The 24,204-nt window shown below is 39.1% G+C and overlaps 1 protein-coding gene and 1 long non-coding RNA gene across 2 annotated transcripts in view; one reads left to right on the top strand and one right to left on the bottom strand.

The window, feature by feature from the left end:
• Window positions 1-14,846, top strand: part of CHRM2 (cholinergic receptor muscarinic 2) — a 146,570-nt gene extending 131,724 nt beyond the window's left edge. The window contains exon 3 of the mRNA XM_040471869.1: window positions 9,388-14,846. Coding sequence (XP_040327803.1) covers window positions 9,436-10,833 — 1,398 coding nt within the window. The 5' untranslated portion in view covers window positions 9,388-9,435 and the 3' untranslated portion in view covers window positions 10,834-14,846. The remainder of the gene's footprint in view (window positions 1-9,387) is intronic.
• Window positions 14,847-18,915: 4,069 nt separating this feature from the next.
• Window positions 18,916-21,565, bottom strand: LOC121028061 (uncharacterized). The gene is made up of 3 exons (XR_005789041.1): window positions 21,227-21,565; window positions 20,006-20,125; window positions 18,916-19,372 (listed from the first exon to the last, which is right to left on the bottom strand). It is a non-coding gene; the product is annotated as an uncharacterized LOC121028061 (long non-coding RNA).
• Between the last annotated feature and the right edge of the window lie 2,639 nt (window positions 21,566-24,204).

Below are 24,204 nucleotides of genomic sequence, written 5' to 3'. Positions count from 1 at the left end.
CTCTGCAAATTTGATTCACATGTTTAATTCAAAGCAATGAATTAACTAATTTAGAGTTATTAAACCAGCAGCCTGCCGACTTTAGGGGGAAAAAAAACAGAACAAAATGAAAAAAAGCCGACTATACAAATTTCCAACTTCTGAAGATAAGAAAGACACAGACATCGACTCAAATACAGCTGCCTAATCATATACAACTTCCAGTAGCTCTCTGAGGATTGCTTCCATTTTGCTTTCACTCTTCCTTGTCAGCGCATAATAATAACCTCTAGACAGAGGGCTTTCTCTAGCATTGCTCCTGTTTGCTCTAGAGCACTGTGTTTAGTCAGCACCATTTATGAGATTATGGTCATCCTCAATACTGAGTTCTGTCCGATTCCTAGGACAGAAGAGGGAGGGGGCCCCAGTGCTTACTTGGAACTTCACTTCGAAAAGTCAAAAGAATGGTTTATCCCATAGCGCGTTTTGTTTATAATTGTCCAGACCTCTTTTCCTCCTCGGCAGGAGGATGTCAGTGTGTGGAAAAAATCGCTAACATGTACCATGGACCCAACGGCAAGGACTAGATACTGGTTAAGTCACGCTAAGGTCTCTTTGCCTCTTGGGACATTTTTCTAGAGTAAGCGTTGTTTAGGATGTGTTCTGAAGAAAGGAAAAGGATAGTTTGGCGCACACGGAGTGCACGTCTGTCCAGCGTCACTAAGAATAGTACGTTTGACAGTTAGCCAAAACTGCAAAATGTGTACATTGCAATAAGGGATGGGAGGTTCCGTAAGGTTTTTACATTGGAAAAAATCATGAATTCTCTTGTATTTGTACTGGTGTGGGGATCAGATTGCTGTTTCTGCCACTTTCACTCTTTTTCTACCATTTGCTGTTACATTTTTTACCTTTTTACAAAAGTACAACCTGCATGGGGCACCTGGGTGGCTCAGTCGGGTGAGCGACCGACTTCGGCTCAGGTCGTGATCTCACAGTTCACGAGTTCGAGCCCTGCGTGGGGCTCTGTGCGGACAGCTCAGAGCCTGGAGCCTGCTTTGGATTCTGTGTCTCCCTCTCGCTCTGCCCCTCCCCCGTTCATGCTCTGTCTGTCTCTGTCTCAAAAATAAACATTTAAAAAAAATTAAATTTAAAAAGTACAACCTGCATACAGTAAAATGCACAAACTTTAAGGGTGCAACTTGATAAACGCAATTTAAGTGTGGTTTTCTTTTTTCAGATATTTTACATGATGCATATCTGGTAAAGTTCGTAGTTCTGTGCTGAAGTTTTCTAAACTCTACATGTTGCTTCCAAAATGCTTGTGACATATCCTCTGAGATAGACTTAAAAACCCAGCGCAGGTGACTTGATGGCTAAGTTGCATTCTATGTTTTGGAACCTACAGGTTGTCAGGCTCAGTCACTGGAGTGAACACCCACCAGGAGTATATTGCACTTTTCTGAGAAATGCAATAGAATACAGAATCTTGAGAACACAGTAAATATATATATATATATATATATACACACACACACACATATATACCTATATTATATTTATTTTATATATACATATATCTATATATAATATATACATATACCTATATTATATATACACATATATAATATATATTATATATACACATATATACCTATATGGTGTGTGTGTGTATATATATATATTTAAATATGTAAATAATTATATATATGTAAATATGTAAATAAATATATATATTTATAAATATGTAAATATGTGTGTGTGTATTTATATATTTATATATATATTTATAAATATGTAAATATTTATGTAAATAAATATATATATTTATATATATTTATATATATGTAAATATGTGTGTGTGTATATATATATTTAAATATGTAAATAATTATATATAATATATATATTTATAAATATGTAAATATGTGTGTGTATATATATATTTATATTTATATATATATATTTATATATATATATTTATATATATATTTATAAATATGTAAATATGTGTGTGTATATATATATTTAAATATGTAAATAATTATATATATGTAAAATGTAAATAAACATATATATATTTATAAATATGTAAATATTTATATTATATATATAAATATATATATTTATAAATATGTAAATATGTAAATAAATATATATATTTAAAATATGTAAATGTCCCACATAAACAAATGGTGAGAGGAAGGAGAAAAAGAGAGAGACAGAGAAAACAGATCTGCTAGGAAAGGCATCCAGGAAGCTTTATGTATTGTTTCACCCCATCTGCCCAGCCTTCCTCCATGGATTCTGAATCTTGACACGTGTCAGTATATTGGCCCAGAGTTTTTTTAGGTAGCTGGAAATCCCATCAGCAATGTATGTCTCCCTAAAGTTATAAGCTCCTTGTGGACAAGAATGTGTTCGATTGTGTTTGGTCATTCTCTCCTCCTTCACTTCCACCTTCCAAAGCCCTTCAAGGCATCTGCAGGTCTGTTCAGGACAGAAATTCAATAAGGTGCTTTAGAATAAATTTTTAAAAACAAACAGAGATAGCCCTGGTTTCCGAGCAGGGCCCCTGTTGCTACTGTGGCCCCCAACCCACCACAGCAGCTCACATAGTAAAATTCAGGAGCTCATGAAAAATCTCTTCATCTGTATACTCACTCCTAATGTGTCCCTTGGCTAAAGGGAAGCCTTATAAAAATTGGGGGGGGGGGGGGGCAAGAGTGGAAATTTACTCCATTTCTGCCTGATGTTGTCAAAATGCTAGAATGTGGAATGTCAGTATTCAGCTGTCGGAGCTACCCTATCCCCTGAGCCCCAGGCTAGAACTCCCTTGCTCATAAGTAAAATGGAGAGACATTCAAGATTTGTGGGGGTCATTACAATATGAGCAAACTGTGTTTTATCATCTACTGCATCAGTATCAAAACTGAGACTGTCTTTAAAGAAAGGGGACTTTGTTCCTCAGAATCCCTTAAAATCTCTCCCCATTTCTCTTGCCTTTCTTCCTTTTTCCCTCCACCGTTCATGGCAGGAGTGATTGGTCACTGATGTAGGAACAATCTCAAAGCCTATTAAATACCTCTACTGATGCCACTTAAAAACTGACGGCATGCACTGAATGTTTAGAAGATCTAAAACAGAATATAGACTTTATGCCCCAATGGTCATGTCTCCAATGTCAGGGAAATTTTATAGTTAGAATCTCATTCACCAGATTATTATATAATAGGTTATACGTGTTTTTAAATATATAAATTGCAAATAAAGGAGCTCCATTTGCTTTCTAATTGATGATAACACAGCGTCTAATTGATGATATTTACCACGTCTCACTCTTAAAGCAGAGAGGAGATGAAGGGAAAATCTCTGCTCATTAGGCACTCTTGCTCCCAATGAGGGTCTCATGTTTCACCACGATACTAGATGGTATCATCCTTATGTTTTTCAAGTTTTTTCTAATAGCAATATTTTGTACTGAAAGCTAGATATCTAAACATCATATTGTTGAAGTAAACTTTTAATTATCTCAAGACCGATTGCGTGTTTAGCCCCGACATGTCCAAGTTAAAACGGTGCCAGGGGCCTGAACTGCTGTAGCAGTTGAAGGACTTTCAGGCACCCCCGGTGAGGATTGATGATTTCATCCCTCGTGGTTGCTCAACAGCGAGGCTGCGTCTCAGAGCTCAGTGCGAAAGACACGGACAAAGAGCCCTCAGAACACCCTGCCATTTTTGGTAATGTGTTCAAATGGCAGCAGAAATTAGAAATCTATAAAAAGTAACATACACCGAGATTACGTTTTAAAAACACAAGTTAAATAAATATAAACAATTATAAAGTCAACTGCATGTGAATTCCTCTTGATTTCTTGTTCTGAAATTTTGCTGTATAATTACATATCTTCTCTCTGGATTCCAGTTATCAATCGTGGACTACCCCCGCTCCTTTTTTTTTTTTTTTTTTTTTTTTTTTTTTTGCTGACTTTTCTCATTCTAGAAAACTTTCTTTTTTTTATTCAATCAAGTTTGGTGTCACGGTGTAACATAGTGGGAAGAATATGGCCCTATGAGCCAGATGCCTAAATTCCATCCATGACCTCAGTACTTGCTGGCTGTCTCATCAGTTGTCATCTGTGCAACTGAAAAAGATGATAATTCTTTTAAGGGTTATTGTGATAATTAAATAAAATAACACGCAAAAAATTCTAACACTTAGGTTCCTCACGTATTGACTAATTTATGATTAGCTTATTACACTGTGGCCGCACTTATGAAGAGACCATTTTATATCTGGCATGCTGCCTGGCTTGGGCAGAGTATGGAGAAAATCCCATTTTTTAAATAATAATTTCCATTGTGTGTCTAAATACACATCAGAATTTATTTTTTTAGTCATTTTAGTTAGCATTCCCTCTAACTTCAGAAAAATATTATTGTAAATGTTTAGAACTTCTGTGTAACTGATATGAATACTTCTGTGAGAGGTTCTATATTAATTCACATGGTGACGTGTTTTTTGTGATGATTGCTTTTAGGAAAATGTTTTAAATCTTAAATGTCATGTATTTACATAATCAGGAATCTTACTTACTATCCTGTATCTTATTGTGAACACGTCCTGTCCAAAGTCACAATTTTAGCCTGGACAAGATGATCCTCTGTTGTGTAAACCAAGGACCCAGCTTGAATTTGGGGAAAAAGACTTAGTCATGGCAGGTTAGAGTAATAAATATTTGGGGCACATATTGGCTGCCGAGTAAGATTGTTCCTCAGGCAAACAATAAATACTTGTAGCAGACTCTGGAGTCAGGAACTCAGGGGTTTGAAACTCAAATAACTTAATTCTTTGATCTTTAGTTCAACATGTATGAAAAAGCATATCACAGTCATAGTCATCTCAGGAGTTGTTGTGGAGAGGAATCAGGCTCAGTACCTGTGAACTGTTACCAATATTATCATTAATGATTTCATGTTCTTGGTAACGGTATTCTTGATAATGATCATTTGTATCACCCCTATCACTATATCCTACACATTCTCACTCCTACCCTATTTCATCTACACACGCCTGATTTTCTGTTAACTAATAAGAAAAATGACTAATTTATACCCATTTACCAAATGTAAATATTAACAGCATTTGCGTTAACATTTATAGATCATGGTTCAAAGACATGATTTCACTTTGATGTTTCCCACAACTCTAGAAGAAAAATAGGGTTATTAATATTCCTGTTTGAAAAAAAAAAAAGAAAAGAAAGCTTCATGGAAGTGTTTAGTGACATGATCAGACTCTCACAGCTAATAATTCAGAGCAGAGATTAGCACTCACAACTTTGCAAGGTTAATTTGAAACCATGATACATTTCTCCCTGCTACATATAGAGACTCAAGTAGTAAAGAAACTAAGGCCAGAAAATTGTTTTCTTGTAAATTTCCAGAATGCTTTCAAAACTTGGTCATAAACTAACATGGTAAATACCAAGTAGATTACTGTGCACTTGCCGTTTTAAGATGTTGAATCCTGAGGGTCATCTGCATTGTTTAGTCTGTGGCGATTATGGCACTTCATCCATGATGTAACAATCTTTGCTTTAATAAAACCCTATGATGCCACACCAGAAGTAAAAACTTTTACAGAGATGTAAACAGCAGAGGAGGCAAGGGGTTGACAAAAAGAAGTATTTTCTTTAACAGGAGAGGAACAACCCCCCCTCCCCCCCAGCTCGTGCATCATGAGGGGAGAAAAGAATGCCATCCCTCGGACATTTGTGCTTGCTTCTAAGTGAAATGCTCTTTCTATTTTTATATATGGCATTACTATGAACAAGCAAATATTAGAACTCTGAGAATTTAGGGGATATGATTATCATTATATGGTATGTTACCATTATATAGATTTGCTATGTCTACCTGGGTAAGAATTCCAAGCCCCCCAGACAGAACCTGGCTCAGCCAGCAACCTCTGGGTAAAGTGTAACTCTTTACCCATAGGATAACTGAGGGGTTACCCAGAAGGGACACTGAGAAAGAGTATCTAACTCAGAGGTAAGGATGATAGTTTTAGTGGCAGAGTTTTTGCTCACTAACCTTGAAACTGAGCGTGATCACTTAAACCCCTACTGTGGACTCAGCTTCTGTCTTCAGATCAAGGGGGTGATTGGATGTGTTTATATATTTTATAGAGCTGTTAATAGAAGGTGAGATAACATATGTTTGAGAGTCCTAAGACTATTGTATTTTTGGTTTTTTAGTTTTTTGGATTCTTTGATTTGGGGGGGTTTTGTTGTTGTTGTTGTTTTTAAAGTTTATTTATTTTTGAGAGACAGAGACAGAGAATCCCAAGCAGGCTCCATGCTGTCAGCACAAAGCCCGATGTGGGACTTGAACTTAGGAGCCACGAGATCATGACCTGAGCTGAAATCAAGAGTCCAATGCTTAACTGACTGGGTCACCCAGGCACCCCTTGTTTTTTAGTTGAAATGTAATGCATGCTCACTGTAAACAAGAAGAGGGGAAGAGGAGAAAGGAGGAAAATTAACAAGTAAATAAATAGAATCATACAGCTTTATGTTACTGTGATATTTTAGAATAATAACACGTATTATTATTAGCATAAATGATGGCAAGAGCCATGTGACTATGGATAAATAACTTACTCTTATGCTTTCTTAATCCATAAAATAAAAGATCAAACTAGTTTATTTTTGAACATAAATGTTATGTTTCTACATTATTTTTGAGAGGAAGTCACCAAAAAGCTTTTTAAAACTAAAATAAATATAGTCCTATGTTTTATTAAAATGAATGTGAAGAATAAAGTATCAAATAGGACGTTCAGAAGGTAAATCTTTGGTATTTTTCAATCAAAACTTATTAAAATGAGCGATTTGTGAACAGATAAATATAACTCAATTCAAAATATGTCCGTGAATTTAATGAACAGACAAAAGCGAGCTTATAAGCAAGTCAGGATTCTGTCTTACAGTTACCTTAGCTAATAAAGAATCATTGGAATTATGATTGGATTAGTGAAATTACTTTGTTCAAATAAATTTCATGAATAAACAGTTGTATGAATCATGACCAAAAAAAAAAAAAAGAAGGGGGGTGCTGTTACAGAGAAATTCTATTGAGCCAATTCCACTGGGTAAGTAAATAGAGGCTGAATTAATAATATTAATTGTTAATCCTGTTTTGATTCAATAAACATTTTTGAGCACCAGTTACATTTGAGGCAGTGAGCTGGATGGTACAGCTAAAAAGACTAAGAAGCCAAAATTCCCTGCTTTTCTAGTGAAGGAGGAAAATCATAGATAGGGTGTATCGATCGGTGTCCTAGGTCAAAGCCATGAACAGGGGATCTACAAAGGTGGAAACCTGAGGGCTACTAACTGCAATATTCCCCCCTTATTTATTGGGGGATACATTTCAAGACCCCCCAGTAGATGTCTATTGTGTTATGCTTTAACAAAACCAAACTCTCCGTAATACCCAGTGAGGAATATAATATTGAAGAAAGCGTTTCCTCCAAAGTGTAACACGCAAGACTTACACTGGGAATGTTTATGTGATGGATGAGGACCAAGCCAACAGAAAAAGTTGTGGTATCCAATGGTGGGATGATACATAGTGGGTCAGATTTTAAAACAGGTAACACAGGGGTGGCTTCAAAAGTGTTTCCTAACATGCCTTGTGATTCTGAATCGGGAGGTCTGGAGTCAGCCTGAACATCTGCATTTTGTGTAATTATAACAAGATATATTCATAATGGAAGCATTGAACAGTATTCTGAAGCGTATATCAAAAGTAAATGATACTTTGTAAGTGCCTTTTCCTTGGAGCCGTAACTGCCACCTCGTGTATAATTTTGGAAGGCAAAATGGTAAGTGGCATTTCATTAACATCATTACCTTGATTAAACTCTTCAATGTTTCCTCAAGACCTACAAATTCATTTCATGTATGTAATTGCCTTTCTGCTTAATTAGAACTATATTCTATAACATTCTGAGTCTTGCTCTGATCATATCATCTAACCGTATAACTTTCCACAACAAGGCCAGAACACATACCTCTGTTTTAACAGCTGCATACTATTCCATTGTAAGGGTATTCCATCATATATTTAACCAATCCTCTGTCAGTGAGTTGTTTTTAATATTTCTAGGGGGTTTTTCTACTGTAGCATTTCTTAATGAGCATCCTTGAGTAGACCTTTTTGCGTATCTTTGTAACTATAGCTGAAATGTAACTTCCTATGTGTGAGGCTGGCACAAGACTTTGGTGATATTATCTGAAAATGATAATTATGTGTTTATTTAAACACTGCAGGGTTTGGCAACAGAAAGTATACTTGGTTTTAATAATTGCTTCTTTAGCAGCCCATCCCTACCCCCAGAGCATATGCCTCTCAGAGGCAGGGACCTTGTCTTAATCGTCACCGAATATCCCGCATACATCAAATGCCTAATCCAGAGAAGTTGCTCGATAGGGATGTGAGGACAAAGTGAATGAGTAAATTCTTAAACAGGTTTGTTCCTAGGCTCCTTTTTCTGATTGACTCGATATGTGACCTTATATAAATTACTCTTTCTGGACTGCACTTCTCTTCTGACAAACAAATATAAATCCTAGCCTGACTGTACCAAATATTTGGCAGGAAGAAAAGTAGAAAAATAAATTTGGTGGTGACTTGAAAGATAAAACATTCAGAAAATTCACGTGGTTATCAATACACATTTAATAAATGACTTAGTTTGCAGGATATAGAATATTGGAAATGTTAGCTATGCGATACTCACTACAAGGGCAAAACGGAGATCAGAGAAGAATAATTCTCATTAGTGGAAGTGCACTGGCTAATTTGTTATTATTATTATCTTATTTTGGTTATAATCAGTATCAGTGTTATTATGAAAAAGGCTTACTTAGAGCTACCAGATGGAAAGATGCTATAGACTATAAAAGTCACCCACTCCACACTGTAAGTTTTATGCTTTCTTCCTCGCATTGGTTTATTAATTTTTATGTCTATACCAGAAACCTCTTGATGCTTTGGAAGGTCTTATGTATAATCCTAGTTTATTTAGTTTAATCCATCAGTAGTATACTCAGCTAAATTGATTGATGACAGACGGACAGACAGATACCACATCTAGGTATGGATGCTTTCAAAGTGTTTTCAGACTTCAAATACATTGCCAGTCTGAAAGGATCTTTCGCATCCTCCATTTAATGTCTTTGCTTTTTATGTGGGGAATCGGGGCAGATAGGTACAATAAACATGGAGGGGAAGAATGAGGGTTTTTGGAGAAAAAGTCGTGGTTCAAAAGGAAGAAATCTGATATATTTTAAAGCAATGTTTATGTCATATCTGTTCATTCTTTTCTATGTCCCTGCAGGTTTCAATGCGTGTTTGGCTACTTGGCTTCTGACTGAGAGAACACAAAATGAATAACTCAACAAACTCCTCTAACAATGGCCTGGCTCTGACCAGTCCTTATAAGACATTTGAAGTGGTGTTCATTGTCCTTGTGGCTGGATCCCTCAGTTTGGTGACTATCATTGGGAATATTCTGGTCATGGTCTCCATTAAAGTCAACCGCCACCTCCAGACCGTCAACAATTACTTTTTGTTCAGCTTGGCCTGTGCTGACCTCATCATTGGTGTTTTCTCCATGAACTTGTACACCCTCTACACCGTGATTGGCTACTGGCCTTTGGGACCTGTGGTATGTGACCTTTGGCTAGCCCTGGACTACGTGGTCAGCAACGCCTCGGTGATGAATCTGCTCATTATCAGCTTTGACAGGTACTTCTGTGTCACCAAACCGCTCACCTACCCAGTCAAGCGGACCACGAAAATGGCAGGTATGATGATTGCAGCTGCCTGGGTCCTCTCCTTTATCCTGTGGGCCCCGGCCATTCTCTTCTGGCAATTCATCGTAGGGGTGAGGACTGTAGAGGATGGGGAATGCTACATTCAGTTTTTCTCCAATGCCGCTGTCACCTTTGGTACCGCCATTGCAGCCTTCTATTTGCCTGTGATCATCATGACTGTGCTATACTGGCACATATCCCGAGCCAGCAAGAGCAGGATAAAGAAGGACAAGAAGGAGCCTGTGGCCAACCAAGAGCCAGTTTCTCCAAGTCTGGTACAAGGAAGGATAGTGAGGCCAAACAACAACACCACACCTGGCAGTGACGGTAGCCTGGAGCACAACAAAATCCAGAATGGCAAAGCCCCCAGAGATGCTGTGACTGAAAACTGTGTCCAGGGAGAGAAGGAGAGCTCCAATGATTCCACCTCAGTCAGTGCGGTAGCCTCTAATATGAGAGATGATGAAATAACCCAGGATGAGAACACAGTCTCCACTTCCCTGGGCCACTCCAAAGATGAGAACTCGAAGCAGACGTGCATCAAAATTGTCACCAAGACCCCAAAAGGTGACTCATGTACCCCAGCTAATACCACTGTGGAGCTAGTTGGTTCTGCAGGTCAGAACGGAGACGAAAAACAGAACATCGTCGCTCGTAAGATTGTGAAGATGACGAAGCAGCCTGCCAAAAAGAAGCCTCCTCCTTCTCGGGAAAAGAAAGTGACCAGGACGATCTTGGCTATCCTGTTGGCTTTCATCATCACTTGGGCCCCATACAATGTCATGGTGCTCATCAACACCTTCTGTGCACCCTGCATCCCCAACACAGTGTGGACAATTGGTTATTGGCTCTGTTACATCAACAGCACTATCAACCCCGCCTGCTACGCACTTTGTAATGCCACCTTCAAGAAGACCTTTAAACATCTTCTCATGTGTCATTATAAGAACATCGGCGCTACGAGGTAAAACACCTTTGTAGAGAAGGAAGGTGGTCGGGGGAGCTTGGGAAAAAGAAAAGGGATAAAAAAAAAACCTCCCAGTTTTAAAAATCTCTGCCATTGCACTTTATAGTCTTATTATGGAATGTGCAATTAAGGAGCCCGACAGTGACACTTTTATCGTGCCTATGCTCCAGTTTGAGAAACCCACACCTTATCAGCCCTGTCAGTTTCAGAGCGATGAGACCATGAAAGAGACATTTTGGAATTAATGGATTTAAGGAACAATCCACATGTTCTCGTACTCTCTTGAAGAAGGGCTTCTGAATCTACAGTTTTATCTCTGCACAAGAAGAATAATAACCTCGCTCCTTTTTATTCCCATTTTTTTTTTTGTTCCCGTGTGTCCATATGAGGATGAAATGCCACAGCTAACATGGAGACTTAAACATAAAAAAATAGACGTCACACAATGGACAAGTGAAAGAAGAGGATCAAAAAAATATATATATAGAAATGGTCTCCATAGTGTTAAGTGCTAAGCATATATTATTCTTTTGTTACAGTTTTATTTGGAGAATTGTGATGTAATCAATGCTTTGGATTTTCTTTTTTTTTTTTTACCTTTCCCTCTTCCCACCATCAAAGGAAAGCAAACACACAAAAACCCCAACTAGACCATAACATTATTTTTCTTATTATGGCACTGGTTTTTGTACATCCCCATTCTACATTGTGTAAGGACAAAATCTGCAAGACTTTTGCTAAATACAACCAGAAACAGCCATGAACATGGGCATTTCACCCCTGCCCACTGTGTCCTTTGCATTCTGTGGGGATATAAAAGCCTATAAAGTGTTAGTTTGCTTATGATCCTGTAGGTGAAATGTTTTCGCCAATCTGGTTTTCTCCTAAACTAGTGTCTTAAGTTATTGGGCTAGCCTACCTAATACATAAACATGCTTGAGAACCAAAGTCATTTTTTAAAGTGAGGTTTTGTCAAATTAAATAGTGGTCGTCTTTAGTTGGAGAGAGTTTACTGAGGCCAGATGAATTTTGAAATAAGAAAATAGAAGACTGAGAGGGCCTTCTGTTTTCAACCTGAATCTGCCTGACCCATCTATGAGATGCTGACTTGTAAACCATGAACTTCTGGCCTTTGTCAGCGGGAAGAAGCTGCTTTATTCATTTGGAATCGTAAGTAGGATTAGCATACTCTGGTGGCACCAATGACTTCTGGGTCACTCCCAGGAGAATAAGACGTTCTCTTCAATGCCTGCTAACAAATTATATTCAATTTATAGTCCAGTGAGGTTTTTTATAACCATCCTATATCCCACTGAAGGAGGAAAAAAATAGTTAAAAAACATTTCCTGGAACCACATGTTCCATGTTCCTCAAATTGTCAATTCTCTCTAGAATTTTTTAACTTCAAAAGTCTGTCCATAGAGGTAATCTTTGTGGCAAGAACGTAGTGGATAACTAACAGAGGCCAAGTGAGATCAGCAAACTGTGAGGAAGAATGCAGGTAGCTGTGCCTGTGTCCTTTCTCATTGTTTCTTTAATTCTGGACCATAAAAAGTCCTATCAGGAACTATTATTAGCCAAACGGTAGCTTGTTGTAGAATCTTGTCCATGTAGAGACTTTTCATTTCGTACCCCTCATAAACATATGATCGTATTGATCCACATTTAGCTGTTTATCCCTCAACGTTCTTTCTTATTGTATTTGCTATAGTCTTAAAATCAGATTTTCTGAAGACGGCCCAATCAATAGAAATCAAGTTTATAAAACCCACTTCAGATTTCATATTTTGCATTTCAAATGTATGGGCCTTATGCTGTCTTGACCAGTAGCATCAATGTGAGTAGCATGTTTTATTTGTCAGTATTAAACCTTAGCACTTTAGAGTTGGTGTGTGTGTGTGTGCGTGTGCGTGTGCGCGTGTGACTTGCATCACTGATGGCATCTCAACAACTTTGAGAATTAAAAAAAAGCACAAGGTAAACAATAAAGAAAGGACAGTCAGTAAGAGGCAAACTGCCCACAGTAGTTGGATGTAACTTACCCTTTATAAAAATAACTTCTTGTTTGAATAACTTCAGTCGCTCCTGCCCATAAACCTTCTGCGTGTAAACTTACGGCATCAGTTCATGCAGATTCCTTTACTCCACAGTTACTTCAATGTAAGTGTTAAATCCGTATGTATTTTTATTTTATTTCTTCAGATTAGTGAATCAATTGAATGGAAGGGACATCAAGCCAATGGGCTGTTTGGTTGGCTGTAAACAAAACGATGGCTGGCTGAATACTTATTAACTTGTACTGTTATGATGTAGATTCAGCTTTAGTTGGGATGAACTCTTTGGATTCAAGGATTCATGATTCTGGATTTGGGTCTTTTTGGTCTGCTCTAACAATTCAACTCACCATGAATCAAACTGCCTCTTACTCTTCATTGCCATCACACCCTCCCTTTCTTCCTTCTATTCTTGGTCTTCGCCATAGCCACCACAACCTTGTTGAAAGAGAAACCATCGCGCATTCCAGAAAGGAAGTGACTGTAGACCGACACATCGTGAAAGCTTTGTCAGCTGGAATCAGAGACCCGGGAAGAATACTGAAAATGGTAGATGATTAGAAAGATATGGAGATTGTATTCAAAGGTTTGCATTAGCTGTGGCTGGATTTGTCTATTTCAGTGGCTCTCACACAGGTACAGTTTTGCTTCCTGGGGGACATTTCACATTGTGTGGAGACATTTTGGGTGGTCACAACGTGGGGGAGAGCTACTAGCATCTGGCAGATAGAGGCCAGGGATGCTGCTAACAGCTTTCAGTGCACAGGCCAACTTTCCCTCACATACACAGCTAAGAATTAGTTGGCTCAGAGTGTCAATAGTGCCAAAGCTGAGAAACTCTCATCTGTTTTAAGGAATTCTAGTGCTTGCTTTGTAAAAACGGGGAAATAATCCTGTATCACTACTAGAATATCAACGCAAATTGCTCACCTGTTTGTAAAAGGTAATGTTCACCAATTGTGTATCAGACATTGTCACCCACGAGTCTGGTGTATGTGTAATTCACAGATTGGGAACACAGGAGACAGATATCTACACATCCAAAGTCACCAGACCATGCACGTAGCACATTGTTTCCAACATCTTAATGTCCCATCACGATTGCCATAGAGTCCGGTCAGTTGAGGTTGCCGGTAATTGACCATTAAATGATTGGAGTTGATGTGGTCAGTTTCTGTTGGAGCTGCCTTTTTTTTTTTTTCAGAAACATCAGGAGTCTCTTTCAGAAACAATGTGATTCATCTCTGTTATTTTCACTGGAAAGGTAGATAGCTGTCAAGAATTTCTTCTCTCCTCAAAGCAATAATGTAAATATTCCAGAGTGGTCTTATAAGAAGAGGAGATTAAGAATGTCAAAAAGCCAGTTCATTTCTTTAAAAAAAGAGAAATGATCACCCCTTTACCGGATCACATTAATTTAATACCAGCTCCCAAGGGTTAGGACAAAATCACCAATATAATAAGTCACATGGGATAAGCTTTCCCATTTGAGTGTGGAGGCTGGAGGACCCACACACTTCTTCTCTTTGTCCATTCACTGCTTTTTTGATCCTGGAGATCTGACATTGGGGAACACGGGAGTTCAAAATGATGGCAACATATACTTAGAAATGCGATCTACTTTTATTTTCTCTTAGTTCATTGGTAGTTGCCTTCTCCCAGTTTGATAATCTCCCTGTCAACAACCACAGCACTGATGTTGCAAATAGATTAGGGAAGCACCCAAAGCTGGATGAATTGTGCCAAGTGTATTTTCAGCATGTACATACAATACCACGCCTCTTAAATATGCTTCTTTTAAAAGGGTGCACGCTGCAGCATGAACTGTGTGCGTATTTAATGTATCTTTCTGGAATATGCTGTGTGCTTAATATACATATTCTATAAATAAAGTAATGAAATGTATAATAGAAATACATATTTCTGTATGCAAATAAATATATTATACACAAAATCTTAATACGCAATATGGTATGTGTTGCTTCAGAGTAACAAGACTAGGTTTTGTAGGCCCAGTTTTTTAAAGTAGTTTTGGTTTTTGAAGGAGAGGGTTTGAGAACAGCCAAAAATCCTACCCGTATTACTGTTAAGCTGTTTTATAATCTTTGAAAGCATGGCACTGGTTTTAAATATCTCTTGGAGGAATATATTCATAAATCTTGGCTGGTGTCACCCCACATGACCAGAATGCTCTTTGCTCCTGTGCTCCCGACTGGCCTGTGACTAGAATCTTTCTGGCTGTTACTGTTCCAACAGCTGTGTTGATCTCACGTCTGATTGCCTGATGAGATTGCAACCAATTCATTGACATACAGCTTTGCTCTCCTCCAAGTTAACTGATTTTAGTCAAATAAAAAATAATCATGCAAGGAGGAAAGGATGACCTTCAGAATGTTTTTCATTCTGGAAAACAGGTAAAAAGTTGTACAAGCACTGTATTTTATGAGCCACTCTTTTCAGTTTGAGCCCAATACAGCATCCCATACATTAAATGCCAGAAATTTCTAGTGTAGTATGATACTCCAAGTTTTCTCCAAGAAATTATGAAATAGGTGCCTTCTTTTTTATTTTTAATTTCAACTTTTTTTAACGTTTATTCCTTTTTGAGAGACAGAGAGAGACTGAGTGAGAGTGGGGGAGGGGCAGAGAGAGAGAGGAACACACAGAATCCAAAGCAGGCTCCAGGCTCTGAGCTGTCAGCACAGAGCCCGACGTGGGGCTCGAACTCATGAACCACAGGATCGTGACCTGAGCCGAAGTCGGAGGCTTAACCGAGTCACCCAGATGCCCCATAGGTGGTTTGTTTCTGAATGCCCTACATTTTCTTTATAGCACTTCTTTTCCTTCCCTTGTTACCGACTCAACTACCCACGTTCCCCAGAACATTTTCTTTGGCTCATTAGCATGAGTTCCTAGTTAGCAATTACTGCTATGATTTTAATTGATCCTGGGCACGCCATCCCAAGAGACACTTGCATTTTAATAGAAGAGCATAAGCACCAAACATCTCAAAGAGTCCTATTTATTGTCTTTAGTTGCCAAGGTATACAAGATGTTCAGTGATTTCTAGTTTTCTATGAAAATTATGACCTGCTTCACCATCTATACACTTCCTAAATTTTACCTGTTATTCCATAATCCACCCGGGTGCATTGTTGCTTCTTATCTGAACCAAAATCATCTCTAGAAAAAAAACTCAGTTTTCTGTCAATTCTCATTAGTGTCTTATTGTTCCAGTGAAATGTTCTCATTACATTTTTTAGAATGTGATTGCATACTGTATCGATGAATTGTCAAATGTTATTCCTTACGAAGTGGTTGCAAATGCTGAGGCAGGAAAAATATCTTACCATCACAAAGGAAGAATTTTCCACATAACACATGTCAGTCTTTTTTGATCAAAAATTGAAGCAACAACGCGGTAAGTTGTGGAATGTACATACTTATTAAGTAAGTGACATTCTATAAATTCTGTTCTTTGGCTTCCTAAACACACACACAAGTCATGGGAAATGACAGAGAAAAAAAGTCATCCATTTTCTTTATTTGCACCATTTACCGTGCAGCTCATCTGAATCCTTACACTGGACCTTTGCTGGAAACATGCATGTCCTCGGAGAGCTTGTTGAAGGATTTTTTAAAATGAGTATCTTTTTTGGAGTCATTATTATTGGAAGATAAGGGATAGTGTTAAGGGATAAATTGTGTGCATGCATCCAGGAAGAATTAAAATAGATTGCAGAGCCAGTTCAAATCTGGATAAGAGTTGAGCTATTTGTACGAAAAGACAAACATTATGTATGATTCAACTGGATGCTTAAAGCAATTTTCTTCACGCTGGGAATCTTACTCTTCCTACTGCCTTTGTATAGAGAGCAGGTGCTTACATTTGTGAGGGCGCGAGTAATCTTTGCCAGGGCCATATTGTATTTTGCCACATGTCAAACTTCAGCCTGATGTAGAATCACCTGCAGATTGTTGGGCCTCACCAGTAGGTCTGAAGTGGCGTCTGAGAATTTGTGTTTCTAACAAGTTCCCAAGTGATCCTGATGGGAACCACACTTTGAGAACAATTACCTTCTTCGGTCTAATGAAAATTTTTACCAAAGCATTATGATGTCTTCGCAAGACGTCTGTTACTAACGGCGAAAACATTACATTTAACGAACTAGCCACAGGAGAGGATACTTTGTCTTGGACGTAAAGTTTGTTGCTTACTTACAAATAGGCTGTTCGTATTTTCTGTCTCTTCGGAAACTTTTAGTGCGATGATCTTAACACCAGTGATTAAAAATAACCATATTGATAAATTTACTTGAGGAACCATTAAGATATCAAAGTTTAAAGATAAATATAGCAGAAGCTTGAATTCTGTGACATCTCCAAATGCATCTTTAATGTTTAAATTTTTTTCAATGTTCATTTATTTTTGAGAGAGAGAGAGAGATAGCACGAGTGGGGGGAGGGGCAGAGAGAGAGAGGGAGACACAGAATCTGAAGCAGTCCAGGCTCTAAGCTGTCAGCACAGAGCTCGACATGGGGCTCGAACCCATGAACTGTGAGATCATGACCTGAGCGGAAGTCGGAGGCTTAACTGACTGAGCCACCCAGGTGCCCCTTTAATGTTTATTTTTGAGACAGTGTGGGTGGGGGAGGGGCAGAGAGAGAGAGGGAGACCCAGAATCTGAAACAGGCTCCAGGCTCCCAGCTGTCAACACACAGCCCAATGCGGGGCTCGAACTCACAAACCGCGAGATCATGACCTGAGCTGAAGTCAGACACTTAACCAACTGAGTCACCTAGGTGCCCCACTTTAAAAATGCATTATATGGGGCGTCTAGGTGGCTCCGTCGGTTAAGCGTCCGACTTTGGCTCAGGTCACGATCTCGTGGTTCCTGAGTTCGAATCCTGCGTCGAGCCCCTGCGTCGAGCCCCTGCGTCGAGCCCCTGCGTCAGGCTCTGTGCAGGCGGCTCAGAGCCTGGAGCCTGCATTGGATTCTGTGTCTCCCTCTCTCTCTGCCCCTTCCCTGTTCATGCTCTATCCCTCTCTGTCTCAAAAATAAAGCATTAAAAAATTTCTTTAAATGCATTTTATAGTCTCCTACATATATTTTTGCATAGTCTATATATGCAAATACATTCTCCTCTTATGAGTATTTAAAATGAATCATTCCATTATTCTGTTAAGAAGTAATGTTAAATAAAAAATATTTACATTCTAGAAGGAATTCTTCAACCTCTTCTTAACACACACACTCATGTACATAAATACATATGCACGCTCATATACACACATGTACAAATACAAACGACACATAAACACAAGTTTCACCTTAAATATCTTGACTGTGCTCAGAGGCATAACCTTCCCACTGCTTTCAAAAGCATTTGGAACTTAGCTAGAGGAGACATTGAACTCCGGTCAGCCAAGTAGTACTGAAGAAAAAATTCTGTGCTGTGGCCAGTAAATTGCAGAATGTTCTCAAAGCTCCTAGGGTCAGTAAGTTCCAGCTTTGTGTCTGCCACCAACATACCCCCATGGTCTGAAGAAAATTTCTCTGAAAGTCAACAATTACATTGAGTCGTGGTGAGGAAACATGCCTGAAATACACGATCATGATGATGCCTGGAGGACACGTGTACAAATATCGACCTTCATGATGGGTACCCCAAGATCACCAAGCAGATTATTTTGTTTTTCTTGGGATCCTCACCATTCTGTTTATTAGTGAACAAGTAGAAGAGGTCATTTATAGTCCCGATATTAAATGGCTGAAGAAAACCATTTTATTTTTTCTCAACCCTCCCCATTGGGTAACATATCTTACACAGAAATAACAATCTGAACAACTCTGCATTTAAGCAGAAAAGACAACCATAAAGAATACAGTTAAGACTAAAACAGGAGCAATGTGAATATGACATCCACGTGAGAAAAAAAAAAAACACGTACGCCTAAGCTCTCTCGAAATAACAATAAATATTTAACAGAAATGCTTTTCTTTTTTCCAGGTTCTTTGTATTTTTTTTCTTCATCTATTTTTAGTATTTTTGCTCCAGTTTTTACTAATGCTGCTGTAAAAGTAAATTTTATAAATGTTCTGCGCGGCAAACACATAAATTACTGTTTCCTTAGACCTCATCTTTAATTTTGTTGTAATTGACATTGCTGTTGCAAGAAAGCCAAAAGACATTTAAAACAACAACAACAACAGCTGACAATGACACATGCTTTCACTATCCAAACAAAACAAATGTAGCCAAAATATGGATAAAGGGCAAAAACACGGCTTTAAATGAAAAAAAAAAAAAAATCTGCGTACGTGATGGCTTCCCAATGTAAATATTTCCAAACAACATGGCATCTATTTCCTCTGTGTTCTCGAAGGCTTTCCCGCTGCTGTTCACAGTGCAGTGGACGGACGTGGGCCCTTGGTCACTCGGAGAAGAGCTCAGGGCATATCAATGTGCTGTTTGAAACAGGCCCTGTGGGGACACGAGCAGGCACTTGTCACGATTAAGTATGGGACGTAAACCAAGAAGTGAAAGGCTGTTAAGCCGTTGTTAGAAAAGCCGTTCCATATGACGGAAAAGGGAGTTAAACCAGTACTCAGTATACACACATCTGTTAGGAAGCACATTTGAACAGACAAACACGATTCCTCGGCCGTGTACAGGTGAGATAGTTTACGTAACTGAAAAATTAGGATGATAGCTTATGTTACCTATAACAATTGCTAAAAATTCCATTATGGACAAGGAACCTGGTATCCTTGTTTCCCCTTTGCTTTTTATTGAAGAGTAAGGAATACAACGTTCGTTAGAAACACACAAGAGTGTAGAGTCCCAGTGTTTTTGAAAATCTTACATTAAAAGACAGTTATTTAAGTGTATGTGAACTTGAGAGCCTCTTTAACGATAATCTCCTTTATATATATATTGGATGAAAGATATCTATAGTGTTGCTATAAATTATACATATTTAAACAAGCCTGCATAATTATATTATACATTTTATTTATAAGAGAAAAGAACGCGTTTAAAGACATGGTTGTAGGAATTTAATGGAAAGTGATGCACAAAAAGGCAAGGAATACCAGTGGAAAATACTCAACATACCAGAGGAGTGTTGGCTTAGATGTTGCTGATGCGCGTATGCAGAAACATCCCAGCTTCCAAAATCAGCGCGGAGGAAATCACACGTGGTGTCCTTGGATGTGTTTTTGCCAAGCTGTATTCCTAAATAAAGCATTGTAGCAGTCGGAGAATTCAACAATAAAATTTTTTTCATTATAATTCACCACATTTAGAACACATTTGTGAACATTTTGGAAGCCAGACACTACCGTACTCCTGGGCACTCTTTACGAAAGAATACCAACTGGTACAAAGCCCTCCCTTGAAAAAGTACTAATTGTAACACGAATTAGTGTGAGCTCTGGCTCTCCCCTTGAACACTTTCACTTCACTTTCTCCATCTACTGGATGAAAAGTGCTCCAGAGCATTCCTTCTGTCCTCTGCTTTCCATTTCTTAAATAGCGAACCCATTGGAGAGATTCCAGAGTCGTTCCGGATTCTAGAAATACTCGGTGGGCTAGGTGTGTAGGGAAGCTTTCCTTTTTTGTGTGTGATTTCCCCAAATAACTGACTTGGAGACATTGATCTGGAATTCCTTTCCTCCTTCCAAACAAGGGGAAGCAAGTCAAAACTCACACAAACTAATGAATGCCAAATGATGTCCTCAAACTACATAGGCCAGGAGGTACCATGGTAAATGGATTGTGAGAAATTACTGTCCTTGCCAGTGACTTAGGGCCAACTCCAGCTGGAGGAAAACATTTCCTTCAGATATTTTCACACTCAAGCTTATGGGAAACTTAGATTATTTGGTTCTCAGAGTTGATCGAATGTCATTTGCCGCCTATTCTCACCTCCATCTAAAAGCAGGAATTCTTGGGGCCTCCACCATGGTCATAGACACTTCACGTTATGCAATGGACAGTTCCTTAAGGCTCCATACTCCGCTCTCTCTCATCTCATTATTCTTTCCTGACACCAGCCCATCCACACCTTCAGCTTTGGTTATCATCTTAAATCTGATGAGATATAATATCATCTCCATCCCACTCTTCTCCACCATCTACGTCAGAACCCGTCTTGGATACCACAAACGTACCTCAGACTCCCCACGTCCAAGCTCGCATTCATGATTTCACCAACGACACTGGCCCCATTCTGCTGTCTCTTAGCCCATCCTCTACTGCGCAGACAAAACGGACACCACGCTCTGTCATCCTTGACTTTCACCCCAATTGCCCTTCCAGTCCTCCCAGTTTTACCTCCTAAGTATCAAATGTGTCAGATCTGCCCGTCAACTTCTCCCATTGTCACTGGTGCCACCACGTCGTGCAAGCGATCTCACTGATTTTGCCACATCCGGTCCGATCCCGTCCCATCTGGCTGGTACCTGCGGGCAGAGCCAGCCTTTCAGAAGACAAATCATATCACATCACTCCTCTACTTAAAACTTGTTAGTGAGTTCTTCTGACCGCGTCCACCTGTCTTTATCTGACCCGCAAGCCCTTAATGGACTAAGCCCCTCCCCCCTCTCCAACCTCGCCTTCCAGCACCCTCCCCGGTGATTTCACTGCTCTTGCATCACTGCCAAAAGCCACCCTCGCCACACACCCCCCCCCCATCATGTCCTCTCCTGCCAAAAGATTTTAGCACATGAGCTTTGCACAACTTTGCCTGGAAAGCCCCCCTGACCCTTCGCTACCTGCTTAGCTCCTAATAATCCTTTAAATCTCAGTCAAATAGGACGCTTGCAGAAATGTCTCCCCTGACTTGTCGGACGACATCAATTCCTCCAGTGTAACTCCCATAAGGCTTTTCATGATCGCAACCTTATTTGGGGTTGTAGGATTGTTTGAATAAATTCTGGTCTCTGTTCGTAGACTGTAAACTTTGTAAGTACAAAGACCACATTTGGATGTGTCTACCTGAGACAGTGCCTGATACATAGTCACTGTTCCCTCTCTGCAACATTTTTTTTTCTCCACTCTCTAGTCATACGACCTTGCGAAAATCATGTAGTTGTTTCAGATATAGGTCACCTATATTTACATGTATACAATATCGCGATAAATTCCATACATTTATATAAGGAATGTTTAGAAGATTGGAAATAACCACGTAGTTCCTAGCAGCATGCTCAACAAAGAACGGTACTCAATAAAAGATGTGTTTATAACACTTCTTATAGTGGAAGTCTGTGGTACAGACAAAAGATGCCATAGTCTCTCAGACTGCACTTTGCTGAGCCCTGAGTGTCCCATCAAGCCAGTCGGTGCTTTACTAGGACAAATGGGACCTTTGGACCCTCGGGCTCTCGTCTCCCAAATAGAGAATGAACACTGAAACACCCGAAGTGCAATTATTCTGTCCTTCTGAGACATGGCTCAAATTTTTTAGTTTCTTTTTTTTTTTTTAATTTAAACATTTTTTTTTTCAACGTTTATTTATTTTTGGGACAGAGAGAGACAGAGCATGAACGGGCGAGGGGCAGAGAGAGAGGGAGACACAGAATCGGAAACAGGCTCCAGGCTCTGAGCCATCAGCCCAGAGCCCGACGCGGGGCTCGGACTCACGGACAGCGAGATCGTGACCTGGCTGAAGTCGGACGCTCAACCGACTGCGCCACCCAGGCGCCCCTCTTTAGTTTCTTTTTGCTACATATTGCAGTAATAAGATTATTGGTATCTTACATGGATCTGGTTCATTTTACATGCCAGGCATTTTATTACTTAGATGTGGCTCGAATCATAGGAGGAGTTATTATTATATTCATATTTTAAATAAGGAACCAGAGAGGCTCCATGAAACCAAGTAATTACCCAAGGCCATAGCTGGTATTGGTACAGCCAGGCTCAAATCTCAAAAGTGGTTTATCGAAAGCAGGAAGCCTATAGAAGCAGCCTGACCTGGTTTCCTGGGTCCAGGCCTGGTTTACACTGGCTGCCTGATTCATTCATTATGCATTCTTCCCCCTCTTCCTGCAAGAATGTTAGCTTGGATAATATAGTATGTGGTTAACCCTTTATTTTGGGGACTGGAGGGGGCACCAGGCCAGCTAGCAGTTGAAGAATGGTTTTCTGGTCCCCATTCTGTCATTTCTTAGCTGTAAAATCTCAGGAAGTCTCATTTGTTTGCTTTAGCCAGAATATAGTGTTACCCTAAGCGCTTTCCAGATTAAACAAATTACTGTCAGAAATATTTTATAGATTAGAATTGATGCTTAGAGGTTGATTTCCGTAGTCTGTAGATGCTTTAGGCAGCTGCCTGGAGCTCATCTGATCTGAGGGTTTGAGATTGATCTGTGTGTGTCTGCATTTAGAGTGGACACACCACGAGGTGAGCCTTTCTGAGAATTGATGCTGTGGAGAATCTTTTATTTCGTGTAGTAAGTTGGAAGATTCGTTGAGACAGTTAAGTGGAATGGTTCCTAGAGCAAATTCATTCATCTCTTTTCTGCCTAAAAGTATGATAGAGGCCACATCTAAATAATATCTAAAGAAGTACGAGTATCTCAAGTACACAAACAGAAGAGGATGAGAAATGAAAGGTAAACTCAGTTTGCACTAGAAGCAAGGAAAAGCAGGGCGATGCACCATCTGCTATTTCAACCAAGGCTTAATTTCACCCTCTTGGTTATACCTAGCTGTGAGAGGTGAGATAAGCTTTATATATCTGCTTTCAGGAACTTTGTATGTCAGTACTAAACATCAGAAATATAGATAAATCATACAGGAAAGAAAAAGAGAAAAATATATATAGTTATTCTTATATATATATAATAATCATATAAATGGGAATGTTTACTGGATCCCATCAGGAGCAACATGTGCGGGATGGGGCTGAGGGGCAGGAGCTGGGTCATGGGTCTCTTCCCTTTTTGGGCTTGCTGGGGGATGAAAATAGCGAGCCCTCCACTCCCCAGGGACTGCAGCAGTGACACAGCTGGGGAACATGGGGACAGGTGGAGGGCTCTCGGGAAAGAAAGAGGTACCTTCTTGCCAGGGCCCTGGTTTTTAACTTTACTCTTTTGTAGAAGGATTCTGAAAGAAAACCAATAAAATGCACTTAAGCCAAAAACAACACTATAATATATATACACACACACACACACAAACATTATATATTATTATACATATAATAATATATAATATATAATACTATATAATAAATATATATAATATATATATAGTTCCCTTCCAGGAAAGTAAATAATACATAACATATAATAAATATAAATATA

Source organism: Herpailurus yagouaroundi, unplaced genomic scaffold, assembly GCF_014898765.1.
Source record: "Herpailurus yagouaroundi ecotype Mexico unplaced genomic scaffold, PumYag 100, whole genome shotgun sequence".
Taxonomy (NCBI): Eukaryota; Metazoa; Chordata; class Mammalia; order Carnivora; family Felidae; genus Herpailurus; species Herpailurus yagouaroundi.
The sequence above is the reverse complement of the archived record's forward strand: the minus strand, read 5'-3'. Positions and strand labels throughout refer to the sequence as shown.